Raw genomic sequence first — 14,268 nt, 5'->3', positions numbered from 1 at the left:
GAGTGTAAAGATTACCGCCTGCCATGATGATGAAAGAGATCATGTTGGAGAGACTCGAGACCAGGAGACCAGATACAACGTGGTTTTTGAAGGAGACAACAGGCTAGTGTGGAGTGTATGTAGTTGTTATGAAATAAATATTAATGTTCAAATACGACAGTCTAAGAACCTCTCTGGTAGACTCAATAAGGTGGTAGCACACAGAACCAAACATATAACAAACACGGGATTTACAGACACCTGTAATTCTTGGCTAGGAGTTCGAAATCTCCCATTTTTGGGCGCGGGAGTCGCGATCTGCAAGTAGCTCGTGTCCGGTCCTGTTGAGGTTGTCAGTACACCAACTTTGTGCTGCCTCCTTATTTCCCCGATTGTGGCGTTCAGCTAAGCACAAGCTACACTTCAGCTAGCCTGCCCCTCTTAAAGCAGAGCCACACTCGGTAGAAGGAAGCTGCTGCTGACTCTCAGTCCTGTCTGCAAGTAGAAGCTAAACAAATGGAGCACCAGGGAAGAGAGAGGGCTCCCAGGTTCACGTGTGCGGCACTGGAGGCCTTAGTGGTGGAGGCCAGCAGGAGGTGAGAGGCCATGTTTCCTTGGCGACCTTTGCGTGAAGTCTGGGTAGTGTGATGCCATTCAGAGGACGAATGCTGCCTTAACGCATTAAAAACAAGGTCAGTGATACCCACAGGGCATCTCCTACGCACCGCACCTCCAGCCTCTCACTCTGCTCACTGTACCACACCCCCATCACTCACCCATCACCAGTTCCTAGCACTCGGGACTCAGGCCGAACATTCAGATGCTCCGTCTCACCCTCACGCACCTTCCACTGATGCGAACCGCACACCCACCTCTCACAGCCTCCAAATATGTGCAACTATGACGGGCACATCAGCTAAACACAGCGCCACACAATCACATGACACTCTTCCCGCTCCCTTGCAGTACAAGGTCGCACGCAATCGCAGGGAATGGAACAGGACCAGCAGGGAAACAGGCACGCCTACATCTCCTGAGTCCTACGGAGGAGATAGTGCTCTGCATTATGGGCTGACTCCCGCACTAGCATCACTGAGAAGATTCAGGGTGATTGCTATGTTCCTGCCTCATTCCCCCTTCTCAGCTCCCACCTCCCATCCTACCATCTGGCATGATGGTGTTACCATGCACCTCTTGCTTTCCACAACCCTCTCCGCCCCTTCCTTCACCCCAACTCTCCCCTTCTGATTTTTTTGCCCTTCACATACCCAAGACCTGTCCCCTAAGGCAGCCTCAGGAGGAGGAGAGAAAGCAACACCACCACACAGATGAAGAAGCACCATCACTTGATTGGACATTCACAGCCACCAAGCTCAGATACTGGCACTACATGAACTTTACGAGGCTAGTATAGAGTCAGGATCAGCACATGGTGAGGTCCCTGGGTATGAGTGGGCTGCAGCCAGGCCATTAGAAAGGGATAGTTCATGTGCCAGCTCCCCGGAGTTCTAGTGCAGGGGAAATCGGGTGAGGACAGTGATGGAGCAGCCCACGGGAGAACGCTGAAGAGCATCCACACCGAGATGTTTGGTGCATTGGCAGGTCTGCCAGGCAACCTCCTGTCACTATCAACAAGCATGGAGGAGTCCGCCTCCAATGTGGCAGAGGGCATCGCGCAGAGCTTGGTGCCAATCCTTTCCAATGTGGGACTGGTGACCATCGCCATGGCAGCTCTTGCGGACCCAGTTGTGATGCAGTGCCTGGTAGCTGCTGTCTCAGCTTCCACTGCAGCACAGGGAGAAGCCACCCGACGTCTCAGTGCTGCAGTGGAAGCTCAGACGGGAGGTCAGGTGATCCATGCTTGCCGCCACGCAGGCTCAGACGGCTGCCACCATGATTGCCAGTCTCATTGCTCAAAGGGGCATGCAGGCTCTTGTGTTCAGAAATGTGTCCTCCAATAGACTGAGGATTGCTGAGGTGCCACCCCGTGGGAGTGGGCGTGGCCACTTGGAACACGAACCTGCTGTCCTCTCTCAGGATGACAGCATTCATGCTCCCACTCCTGCCACTCCACCCTTGCTGTTGCCCCTCAGCCAGTGAGCCCAGAGATGCTCGATGCCATCCTGCAAGGCCATCTGCAGTCTCCCCCAGGGAAAGTCAGCAGCCTTCCGCCAGCCGTGCTGCAGCCACCAGGGTAGCACTGCGTAGGAGAGCGAGGCCAGGCGCAGGACAGCTACTGTGGGGAACGCACAAGGGTGAATAGTTGAGTTATGTTTGTATAATTACAAAGCGAAGGGGTCCCCACATGCCTCCTGGCATATGCCTGCACCTCATAATCATGAGAGCACGGTAGACCACCACGAACTTGGAGACACATTCCGGTAAGTTTTGTAGGGATCCTCCCTCCAGCGGTCCTGGCAGCCGAACTGTTACTTTGCAACGCTAATGGCCTGTTCCGCAATATTTCTGGTGGCAGCAAGATTCTCGTTGTCTTTGTGCGGTCGGGTAGCTGAGGTCATGGGCCAGATGTACAGGGGGTATCCCTTGTCTCCAAGCAAGCAGCCTCTGGTACTTTGTGGTAGCCTGAAGATGGTGGGAACAGCTGACTGCCTCAGGATGAAAAGGCATCGTGCCTGCTGGCAGGACGGCGGGCATTCATCGCCAGGATGGGTTTTTTTCGTGGGATGTGGGCAAGCCCATCCCTAATTGCCCATCCCTAATTGCCCTTGACACTGAGTGGCTTGCTAGGCCATTTCAGAGGGCAGTTAAGAGTCAACCACATTGCTGTGGGTCTGGAGTCACATGTGGGCCAGAACATCAAGGGCCGCAGACCTCCGCCCCTAAAGGGCATTCGTGAATCAGGTGGACTTTTACAACGGTCGATGATAGTTTCACGGCCCCATTACTGCGTTCTGGCAGTAGAACTGAGTTTAAATTCCACCAGCTGCCTGGGCCTCTGGATTACTAGCTCAGCGATATTACCCACGATACCACTGTCTCCCCCAATTGTCTGGGCACGGTCACACACCAACCAATTGCCCTTGCGGTTCCTGTACCTCCCTCCCCATTGGCATGTGGGGCCTGCAGGGCCTCGTGTGTACAGGCGAGGGCTCACTGCATCATCAGGAACCCCCATCCGCTGTCCTGGTCTGTTCTTCCTGTTCCTTTCCTAGTGTAAACGATGATCCCGATTCTCCTCACATACAGGGCCTTTGCCATCTCCAGATGCAGCGATGGACAGCGTGGTGGGAGATGTCCGCTCCGCCCCCTGCTCCCACCTGGAATGATCTGGTCGTGTAGTAGTTTAGAGTGACGGTGATGTTAACAGCCACTGGCAGCGCGGTCCTCACCCCGGTGTGAGACCGCAGGTCCTGGAGAAAGAGGTGATACAGTTCTGCCACCACCTCCTTGGTGAACCTGAGATGGAGGTGGGAGAAGTGCTCCCTGAAAACCCGTGGCGGGCGGGGCTGTCCGTGCAGAGCCCTCCCCCTCCTCCTTCCTCTCTGCAGAGCTTCCCCTCTCTGTAGCCTCGGCTCCAGCTCCCCGTTGTGCCGCAGACCCGGAGGCACTGCCACAGCTGCCTCCATAGCCTTTGCAGCCTTTGTGTGGACAGGTCACCAAATCCTCTGCCCTCCCTGTGAGGATGCAGTAACATTCCCTGTCCAATTCAGCAAATCACCACGAAACATCTCCGAAGTCACTCCACGGTATTTCCACAAACCTTGCAATAGCAGGAGTAAGTCAAAAGCACCTCACCTGCCTGTTGGATGCCTGTCCCTTTAAATAGCACGAGTGGTGTCTCCCTCGTGCCGCTGAACGCATGTCCGGCTGCGAATGGTTAGCCCAGGCGTTCACCGGACCTGCATGGTCTAAGTTTCCAGAACGTGGGTGAAATCAGCCAGAATGGCTGTGCTGCACCACGATCTGCCGATGTCAAGAGCTTCTGGCGCATGTCCTGCGCGCCTGCACTAGTGCCCTTCCCAGTACACAGCGCTGCAACGTGTCATGCCGGAAATGGCTGCAAGCGCAGCATGCGCCACTCACTTTGGGCCTTCCATTGCACGGTCACAAATGGCATCACAGAGCCCAATTCTCCAGCCTCTCTGTCAAACTGCATCCTTTAGCAATTCAAAGGTGCCCATCAATTTATAGAACACTTAGGTGTTTAAGCATTTACAGCACAGAAGGAGATGGCTCGGCCTATTGTGGCTGGGCTGGCTGTTTGCAAGAACAATCCAAAACCAATGCCACTGCCTTTCTGCCTCCCCTAACCCTGTATCAGCCCCAAACTAATCTCACTGCCCCGCGCTCTCCCCATGGACCTGTATCAATCACAGTCTAATCTCACTGCCCCGCACTCTCCCCATGGACCTGTATCAATCACAGTCTAATCTCACTGCCCCGCGCTCTCCCCATGGACCTGTATCAATCACAGTCTAATCTCACTGCCCCGCACTCTCCCCGTGGCCCTGTATCAATCACAGTCTAATCTCACTGCCCCGCACTCTCCCCATGGACCTGTATCAATCACAGTCTAATCTCACTGCCCCGCGCTCTCCCCATGGACCTGTATCAATCACAGTCTAATCTCACTGCCCCGCACTCTCCCCATGGACCTGTATCAATCACAGTCTAATCTCACTGCCCCGCACTCTCCCCATGGACCTGTATCAATCACAGTCTAATCTCACTGCCCCGCACTCTCCCCATGGACCTGTATCAATCACAGTCTAATCTCACTGCCCCGCACTCTCCCCATGGACCTGTATCAATCACAGTCTAATCTCACTGCCCCGCACTCTCCCCATGGACCTGTATCAATCACAGTCTAATCTCACTGCCCCGCACTCTCCCCATGGACCTGTATCAATCACAGTCTAATCTCACTGCCCCGCACTCTCCCCATGGACCTGTATCAATCACAGTCTAATCTCACTGCCCCGCGCTCTCCCCGTGGCCCTGTATCAATCACAGTCTAATCTCACTGCCCCACTCTCTCCCCGTGGCCCTGTATCAATCACAGTCTAATCTCACTGCCCCACTCTCTCCCCGTGGCCCTGTATCAATCACAGTCTAATCTCACTGCCCCACTCTCTCCCCGTGGCCCTGTATCAATCACAGTCTAATCTCACTGCCCCGCGCTCTCCCCGTGGCCCTGTATCAATCACAGTCTAATCTCACTGCCCCACTCTCTCCCCGTGGCCCTGTATCAATCACAGTCTAATCTCACTGCCCCACTCTCTCCCCGTGGCCCTGTATCAATCACAGTCTAATCTCACTGCCCCGCGCTCTCCCCATGGACCTGTATCAATCACAGTCCAATCTCACTGCCCCGCACTCTCCCCATGGACCTGTATCAATCACAGTCCAATCTCACTGCCCCGCACTCTCCCCATGGACCTGTATCAATCACAGTCCAATCTCACTGCCCCGCACTCTCCCCATGGACCTGTATCAATCACAGTCTAATCTCACTGCCCCGCGCTCTCCCCATGGACCTGTATCAATCACAGTCCAATCTCACTGCCCCGCACTCTCCCCATGGACCTGTATCAATCACAGTCCAATCTCACTGCCCCGCACTCTCCCCATGGACCTGTATCAATCACAGTCCAATCTCACTGCCCCGCACTCTCCCCATGGACCTGTATCAATCACAGTCCAATCTCACTGCCCCGCACTCTCCCCATGGACCTGTATCAATCACAGTCTAATCTCACTGCCCTGCACTCTCCCCATGGACCTGTATCAATCACAGTCTAATCTCACTGCCCCGCACTCTCCCCATGGACCTGTATCAATCACAGTCTAATCTCACTGCCCCGCGCTCTCCCCGTGGCCCTGTATCAATCACAGTCTAATCTCACTGCCCCACTCTCTCCCCGTGGCCCTGTATCAATCACAGTCTAATCTCACTGCCCCACTCTCTCCCCGTGGCCCTGTATCAATCACAGTCTAATCTCACTGCCCCGCGCTCTCCCCATGGACCTGTATCAATCACAGTCCAATCTCACTGCCCCGCACTCTCCCCATGGACCTGTATCAATCACAGTCCAATCTCACTGCCCCGCACTCTCCCCATGGACCTGTATCAATCACAGTCCAATCTCACTGCCCCGCACTCTCCCCATGGACCTGTATCAATCACAGTCTAATCTCACTGCCCCGCGCTCTCCCCGTGGCCCTGTATCAATCACAGTCTAATCTCACTGCCCCGCGCTCTCCCCATGGACCTGTATCAATCACAGTCCAATCTCACTGCCCCGCACTCTCCCCATGGACCTGTATCAATCACAGTCTAATCTCACTGCCCCATTCTCTCCCCATGGACCTGTATCAATCACAGTCCAATCTCACTGCCCCGCACTCTCCCCATGGACCTGTATCAATCACAGTCCAATCTCACTGCCCCGCACTCTCCCCATGGACCTGTATCAATCACAGTCTAATCTCACTGCCCCGCACTCTCCCCATGGACCTGTATCAATCACAGTCTAATCTCACTGCCCCGCGTTCTCCCCGTGGCCCTGTATCAATCACAGTCTAATCTCACTGCCCCGCACTCTCCCCATGGACCTGTATCAATCACAGTCCAATCTCACTGCCCCGCACTCTCCCCATGGACCTGTATCAATCACAGTCCAATCTCACTGCCCCGCACTCTCCCCATGGACCTGTATCAATCACAGTCTAATCTCACTGCCCCGCACTCTCCCCATGGACCTGTATCAATCACAGTCTAATCTCACTGCCCCGCACTCTCCCCATGGACCTGTATCAATCACAGTCTAATCTCACTGCCCCGCGCTCTCCCCATGGACCTGTATCAATCACAGTCTAATCTCACTGCCCCACTCTCTCCCCGTGGCCCTGTATCAATCACAGTCTAATCTCACTGCCCCACTCTCTCCCCGTGGCCCTGTATCAATCACAGTCTAATCTCACTGCCCCGCGCTCTCCCCATGGACCTGTATCAATCACAGTCTAATCTCACTGCCCCATTCTCTCCCCGTGGCCCTGTATCAATCACATTCTAATCTCACTGCCCCATTCTCTCCCCGTGGCCCTGTATCAATCACAGTCTAATCTCACTGCCCCATTCTCTCCCCGTGGCCCTGTATCAATCACAGTCTAATCTCACTGCCCCATTCTCTCCCCGTGGCCCTGTATCAATCACAGTCTAATCTCACTGCCCCATTCTCTCCCCGTGGCCCTGTATCAATCACAGTCTAATCTCACTGCCCCATTCTCTCCCCGTGGCCCTGTATCAATCACAGTCTAATCTCAATGCCCCATTCTCTCCCCGTGGCCCTGTATCAATCACAGTCTAATCTCACTGCCCCATTCTCTCCCCGTGGCCCTGTATCAATCACAGTCTAATCTCACTGCCCCGCGCTCTCCCCATGGACCTGTATCAATCACAGTCTAATCTCACTGCCCCATTCTCTCCCCGTGGCCCTGTATCAATCACAGTCTAATCTCACTGCCCCATTCTCTCCCCGTGGCCCTGTATCAATCACAGTCTAATCTCACTGCCCCATTCTCTCCCCGTGGCCCTGTATCAATCACAGTCTAATCTCACTGCCCCATTCTCTCCCCGTGGCCCTGTATCAATCACAGTCTAATCTCACTGCCCCATTCTCTCCCCGTGGCCCTGTATCAATCACAGTCTAATCTCACTGCCCCATTCTCTCCCCGTGGCCCTGTATCAATCACAGTCTAATCTCACTGCCCCATTCTCTCCCCGTGGCCCTGTATCAATCACAGTCTAATCTCACTGCCCCATTCTCTCCCCGTGGCCCTGTATCAATCACAGTCTAATCTCACTGCCCCATTCTCTCCCCGTGGCCCTGTATCAATCACAGTCTAATCTCACTGCCCCATTCTCTCCCCGTGGCCCTGTATCAATCACAGTCTAATCTCACTGCCCCATTCTCTCCCCGTGGCCCTGTATCAATCACAGTCTAATCTCACTGCCCCATTCTCTCCCCGTGGCCCTGTATCAATCACAGTCTAATCTCACTGCCCCATTCTCTCCCCGTGGCCCTGTATCAATCACATTCTAATCTCACTGCCCCATTCTCTCCCCGTGGCCCTGTATCAATCACAGTCTAATCTCACTGCCCCATTCTCTCCCCGTGGCCCTGTATCAATCACAGTCTAATCTCACTGCCCCATTCTCTCCCCGTGGCCCTGTATCAATCACAGTCTAATCTCACTGCCCCATTCTCTCCCCGTGGCCCTGTATCAATCACAGTCTAATCTCAATGCCCCATTCTCTCCCCGTGGCCCTGTATCAATCACAGTCTAATCTCAATGCCCCATTCTCTCCCCGTGGCCCTGTATCAATCACAGTCTAATCTCACTGCCCCATTCTCTCCCCGTGGCCCTGTATCAATCACAGTCTAATCTCACTGCCCCGCGCTCTCCCCATGGACCTGTATCAATCACAGTCTAATCTCACTGCCCCATTCTCTCCCCGTGGCCCTGCATCAATCACAGTCTAATCTCACTGTCCCACTCTCTCCCCGTGGCCCTGTATCAATCACAGTCTAATCTCACTGCCCCATTCTCTCCCCGTGGCCCTGTATCAATCACAGTCTAATCTGACTGCCCCGTTCTCTCCCCGTGGACCTGTATCAATCACAGTCTAATCTCACTGCCCCATTCTCTCCCCGTGGCCCTGTATCAATCACAGTCTAATCTCACTGCCCCATTCTCTCCCCGTGGCCCTGTATCAATCACAGTCTAATCTCACTGCCCCGTTCTCTCCCCGTGGCCCTGTATCAACCACCGTCTAATCTCACTGCCCCGTTCTCTCCCCGTGGCCCTGTATCAATCACAGTCTAATCTCAATGCCCCATTCTCTCCCCGTGGCCATGTATCAATCACAGTCTAATCTCACTGCCCCATTCTCTCCCCGTGGCCCTGTATCAATCACAGTCTAATCTCACTGCCCCATTCTCTCCCCGTGGCCCTGTATCAATCACAGTCTAATCTCACTGCCCCATTCTCTCCCCGTGGCCCTGTATCAATCACAGTCTAATCTCACTGCCCCATTCTCTCCCCGTGGCCCTGTATCAATCACAGTCTAATCTCACTGCCCCATTCTCTCCCCGTGGACCTGTATCAATCACAGTCTAATCTCACTGCCCCGTTCTCTCCCCGTGGCCCTGTATCAATCACAGTCTAATCTCACTGCCTCATTCTCTCCCCGTGGCCCTGTATCAATCACAGTCTAATCTCACTGCCCCGTTCTCTCCCCGTGGCCCTGTATCAATCACCGTCTAATCTCACTGCCCCGTTCTCTCCCCGTGGCCCTGTATCAATCACAGTCTAATTTCACTGTCCCACTCTCTCCCCCTGGCCTTGGAGCTTCCTCTGATTTAAAGGATACAATGGTCATTATTGGTACTACCTGTGCGGAGTTTGCAAGTTCTCCCTGTGACCGATTTCCTCTGGGCGCTGCGGTTTCCTCCCACAGCCAAAGACCTACTTGATAGGTAAATTGGCCATTTGAAATTGCCCCTAGTGTAGGTTTGTGGTAGGAGAATGGTGGGGATGTGTTAGGGAATATGGAATTAACGTAGGATTAGTATAAATGGGTGGTTGTTGGTCGGCACCGACTCGGTGGGCCGAAGGGCCTGTTTCAGTGCTGTATCTCTCTATGACTCTATTCCCGTATCCTGTATTCCTGTAGCAAAGCATTCCAGGCTCCTGTGGAAATAAATTTCTCCTGGTCTCTGTGATAAATTTAAATTGATTTCTCATCAGTAACTCCCCAAGCAGAGAAAATAGTCTTTCACTATTCACTCAATCAAAACACTTCACCATTTAAAAAAAAATCTCTATTAAATCTCTAAGGTGCAAAATGCAGGATATAGCTCATCTTACGAGAGAAGATGAGGTAAATCAAACAGTAGTGGTTAGGTGCTGCCAAGGTTTGATTTTATCAGTCTGTGGGTGAAGGAGGAAGGGCAGACTGAGATGTTGGGAAAGAATGAGAGTGCGAGATGCAATGAATCTTGATTTTTACAGCGAGGATGCTTGAAGATGTTCAGCTTTAAAATTTTTAATTTATCATCCTTGTTTTCAAATCCCTCCACGGCCTCACCCCTCCCTATCTCTGCAATCTCCTCCAGACCTACAACCCTCTGAGATCTCTGCTGTCCTCAATTCTGGCCTCTTGAGCATTCCCGATTTTAATCACTGCACCATTGGCTGCCACGCTTTCAGCTGCCAAGACCCAAAGCTCCGGAATTCCATCCCTAAACCTCTCCTTCTTTAAGATATTCCTTACACCCTACCGCTTTGACTAACCTTTTGGTCACCTGTCCTGATATCTCCTTATGTGGCTCAGTGTCAAATTTTGTCTGATAACACTCCTGTGAAGGGGCCTTGGGATGGTTTACTACATTAAAGATGCTATATAAATGTTGTTGCTGTTGTTGTTGTAGTAAGGCATTTGGAAATTCTTTCCCAGATCTGTGCACAGTTGGCATGTCCCAGGCTGGCACTGCAGCCGTGATTACCATCATGTTGTGTGCCCACTCAAGCACTCTCTAAGGTCAGTAAAGTGGGAACGAGCACACACTCCTACCTTTAACGTACCGCACCTCATGAAATATGCTTGCGGATCCAAAATCAATCACTTTCACACGGAAAGGGAACCGCTTCTGATCAATGATCATAATATTCTCTGGTTTGAGGTCAGCGTGGATGATCGACAGGTCCTTCAGTTTCTGGAGTGCCCTCAGGACCTGGGTGGTAATAGTCCGAATGTGTCTGGCTGGGAGGAGGGCAAAGTTGTTCTCCTTCTGAAACTCAAATATGTTCTGCTCCATGAGCTCAAACACCAAGTAGGACTTGACATCATCGTGGAAACACTCAAAGAATCGGATGAAGTGGTATTGATCAGGGTCCACTGATCCCAGCACTCTCAACATTTTTAATTCGTTTTTGATGATCCGAGCGCGGTACGAATCACTTTTGAGGATCTTGATGGCAACGAAATGGCCGGTGCTCCTCTTCCAGCACTTTGCCACCTCACCGAATGTCCCTTTGCCCAAAATCTGAATAATGTCGTAAGTGTCTGTTTCAGAATGGATGACAGACATTTTCAGGGGTCTTCTGGCCTTCGCCCTCTTGCCTGAGTGGAAGATCAGCCAACTGGTATCCAACAATAGAAGCTTTAGGGTGTAATAATGGGCCATTGTTACCAGACCAGGTTCTAGGGGCTGATGTATGAGGATCCCAGAGCCTGAGGAACACCTACATAGGGTACGGACCAACAATGCAACGATGCCACTTCCAACAATATCTCTAGCCAGAGCTCCCCCCCTCACCTCACAAAGTATCTGGAAAGAGCAACACGTTTCTGAAACCATCACTAATGAGTTTCAATTATACTCGATACCAGTTAGCACAAAGCAGGTCCTTTAACTGGGCAATCTCGTGCATCAGTGCTGTGTTCACCAGGTCATTCCTGCTGTCACTGAGCAAGGCTGCAGAGGATTTTGGGAGCGTGTTCGTTGTACTCAGGTAAGAATGTTGATCCACTTATTGGCCCATATTTTGCTGAAGAACGAACAGCTTCTGCATGATGCATGCTGTTATTAATGCCCATCTTCTCAAGGGAAATTAGGGATGGGCAACAGATGCTGGCCATGCCAACGATGCCCACGTCCTATGAAAGAATATAAAAAAAAAATCAGCCAGCAACTTGAGGCGAGGAAGAGATATGATGTGAATTGTCAACAACCACAATTTGTTGGGCAATTTGCACCACATCAGTTTCATGAAAATGGCATCTCGTTCTTAACCGCCCCTGTTTTCATGAAATTGCTGTATTTGCAAATGATTTGCCCATTAAACTTACCACAGCAAATTGAGTCCCGTAATTAATAACGTAAGTACCCTTTTAACAGGGTGATAATTGTTTCACCTCCATATCCTTTTGATAATATGGTGACCAGAACTGTAAACAGTATTCCAAGCATGGTCTAACCAAGGTTCAATACAAGTTTAGCATAACTTCTCAATTTTTTATTTCTCTCCCTCTAGGAATAAACCTCAGTGCTTGATCTGCTTTTTTAAATGGCTTACTAACCTATGTCGCTACTTTTAGTGATTTGTGTATTTGTAATTCCAGATCCCTTTCTTTCTCTACCCAATTTAGATTCTTATTTTCCAAGTAATACGTGTCCTCCTTATTTTTTGTATCAAAATATAATACCTCACACTTAATCTGAAAGTTTATCGATGCATTCTTGCAATTTGTTGCAGTCTTCCTCGGTATTGACTCTTCCCTCCAAATTTGTGTCATCTGCAAATTTGGAAATTGTGTTTGTGATTCCAAAATCTAAATGGTTAATAGAAATTGTGGACAACAGTGGCCCCAGCACTGATTCTTGTGGGACCCCACTTTCCACCTTCTTCCACACTGAATATACACCCTTTAACCCTACTCTCTTGCCTTCTGCTTTTCAGCCAGCTAGCTATCCATTCTGCTGCTTGTCCCTTGAGTCCACATTCTCTGACCTTATTCGATAGTCTAGTATGTGTCCTTATTGAAGACCTTTGGAAATCTAGATATATTACATCTATTGCATTACCCTTGTCTACTTTCTCCGTTAACTCTTCAAAGAAGTCAATGGGATTGCTCAAGCAAGACTTTCCCTTTTGAAATCCATGTTGCCTGTTCATTATTACATTTTTGCTTCCTAGATGTTTTTCTATCTTCTCCTTTAGTAGCGATTCCATTATTTTTCCTACTACTGATGTTAAGCTCACTGTTCTATAGTTCCCTGAACATGTTCTATATCCCTTCTTAAGTATCGGTATAACATTAGTTATCTGCCAGTCTTCTGGCACTGCACCTTTTCCTAATGAATTACTAAATATGTGTAATAAGAACTCCTGCTATCTCTTCCCTAGATTCTTTAAAAATACACAGATGCGATCTGTTTACACTAAGGGTTTTATCTTCTTTGAGTTTGATTAGTTTATTAAATATTTCTCCTCTTTTTGTTTAAATGCAGTTATATCCTTTCTAATCTCATCTTTCAACGCCATGTCTACCTGATCAGTCTCCCCAGTAAATACTGGAGCAAAGTAATTATTAGGTATTTCTGTCATTTCACTATTGCTGCCTGTGATTTTGTCCTGTCCATCCCTTAGTTGGCATTATTCCTATCCTGACTTTTCCTTTATTTGTGTGCCTGTAATATTTTACTGTTTTGTTTTATGTTCCTTGATAATTTGGCTCTTCTTTGCTGTCCTAATCGTTTTTATGGATCCTCTCTTAATCTCTTTGTTATCTCCCCTGTCATGCTCTCCCCTGCTGTCTATGTACTTTATGTATGCCTCTTTCCTTCTCCTCAATTTTTTTCCTTATGTCTTTACTCATCCATGGTGTCTCATTAGTGCTTAGTTTGTTCTTGTCTTTTATTGGAATATACTTTTATTGAACACCACTTTAAATGTTTCCCATTGCTGTTCTACCTCGTTGTTTGCCAATATTGTTGTCCATTTTATTTTCCCAAGTTCTATTCTCAGCCCCTCAATATCAACTTTTTTTCTAATCTTTTACCTTGGTTTTTATAGTGCGTATGTACTTCTCAATTATTATCTTATACCATGTTATATTATGGTCACTATTGCCTAGATGTTCCCCTTCTTTTACTTCTCTTACCTGCTCTTCTTCCCTTATTGCTAGATCTTGTGAACCTTGTTGGACTTCTTACATACTGGGTTAGAAAGGAGTCCTGTATACATTGTAGGAACCATATTCCCTTATCCCCTTTACTGACCTCTTCTGGTCAATTAAATTTGAGGTAGTCGAAATTGTCCATGATTATTATTCTATGTTTTTATTCATTTTCCTAATTTGTTTGTATATTTTTCCTTCCTCCGCCCTTGCACTATTAGGTGGTCTGTAGATGACACTTATTAGTGTGATTGATCCTTTATTATTTTGTGCCTCTATCCAAATGTCTTACTGTTATCTGCATCACTTATTTTTAACACCATGTTCTCTCTAACAAGTACAGCTACTCCACCTCCTTTTTAAAAATCTTTTCTATCCCAATTTTTCTCTAGCATTGTCTCAATAATCTGGTTCCTCACAATGTAAACGTAGAAACATAGAAATGGGAGCAAGAGTAGGCCATTCGGCCCTTCAAGCCTGCTCTGCCATTCATTATGATCATGGCTGATCATCCATCTCAGTAACCTGTTCCTGCTTTCCCCCCATATCCTTTGATCCCTTTCGCCCCAAAAATGTATGAT

At 49.6% G+C, this 14,268-nt stretch overlaps 1 protein-coding gene across 1 annotated transcript in view; it reads right to left on the bottom strand.

Moving 5' to 3' along the window:
• The window catches only part of LOC137353228 (homeodomain-interacting protein kinase 4-like), a 37,772-nt gene extending 26,676 nt beyond the window's left edge, over positions 1 to 11,096 (bottom strand). The window contains exon 1 of the mRNA XM_068019305.1: positions 10,580 to 11,096. Within this exon, the coding sequence (XP_067875406.1) occupies positions 10,580 to 11,096 (517 nt within the window). The remainder of the gene's footprint in view (positions 1 to 10,579) is intronic.
• Positions 11,097 to 14,268: the final 3,172 nt, after the last annotated feature.

This window comes from Heterodontus francisci, chromosome 40 (genome assembly GCF_036365525.1).
Source record: "Heterodontus francisci isolate sHetFra1 chromosome 40, sHetFra1.hap1, whole genome shotgun sequence".
Classification (NCBI taxonomy): Eukaryota; Metazoa; Chordata; class Chondrichthyes; order Heterodontiformes; family Heterodontidae; genus Heterodontus; species Heterodontus francisci.
The sequence above is the reverse complement of the archived record's forward strand: the minus strand, read 5'-3'. Positions and strand labels throughout refer to the sequence as shown.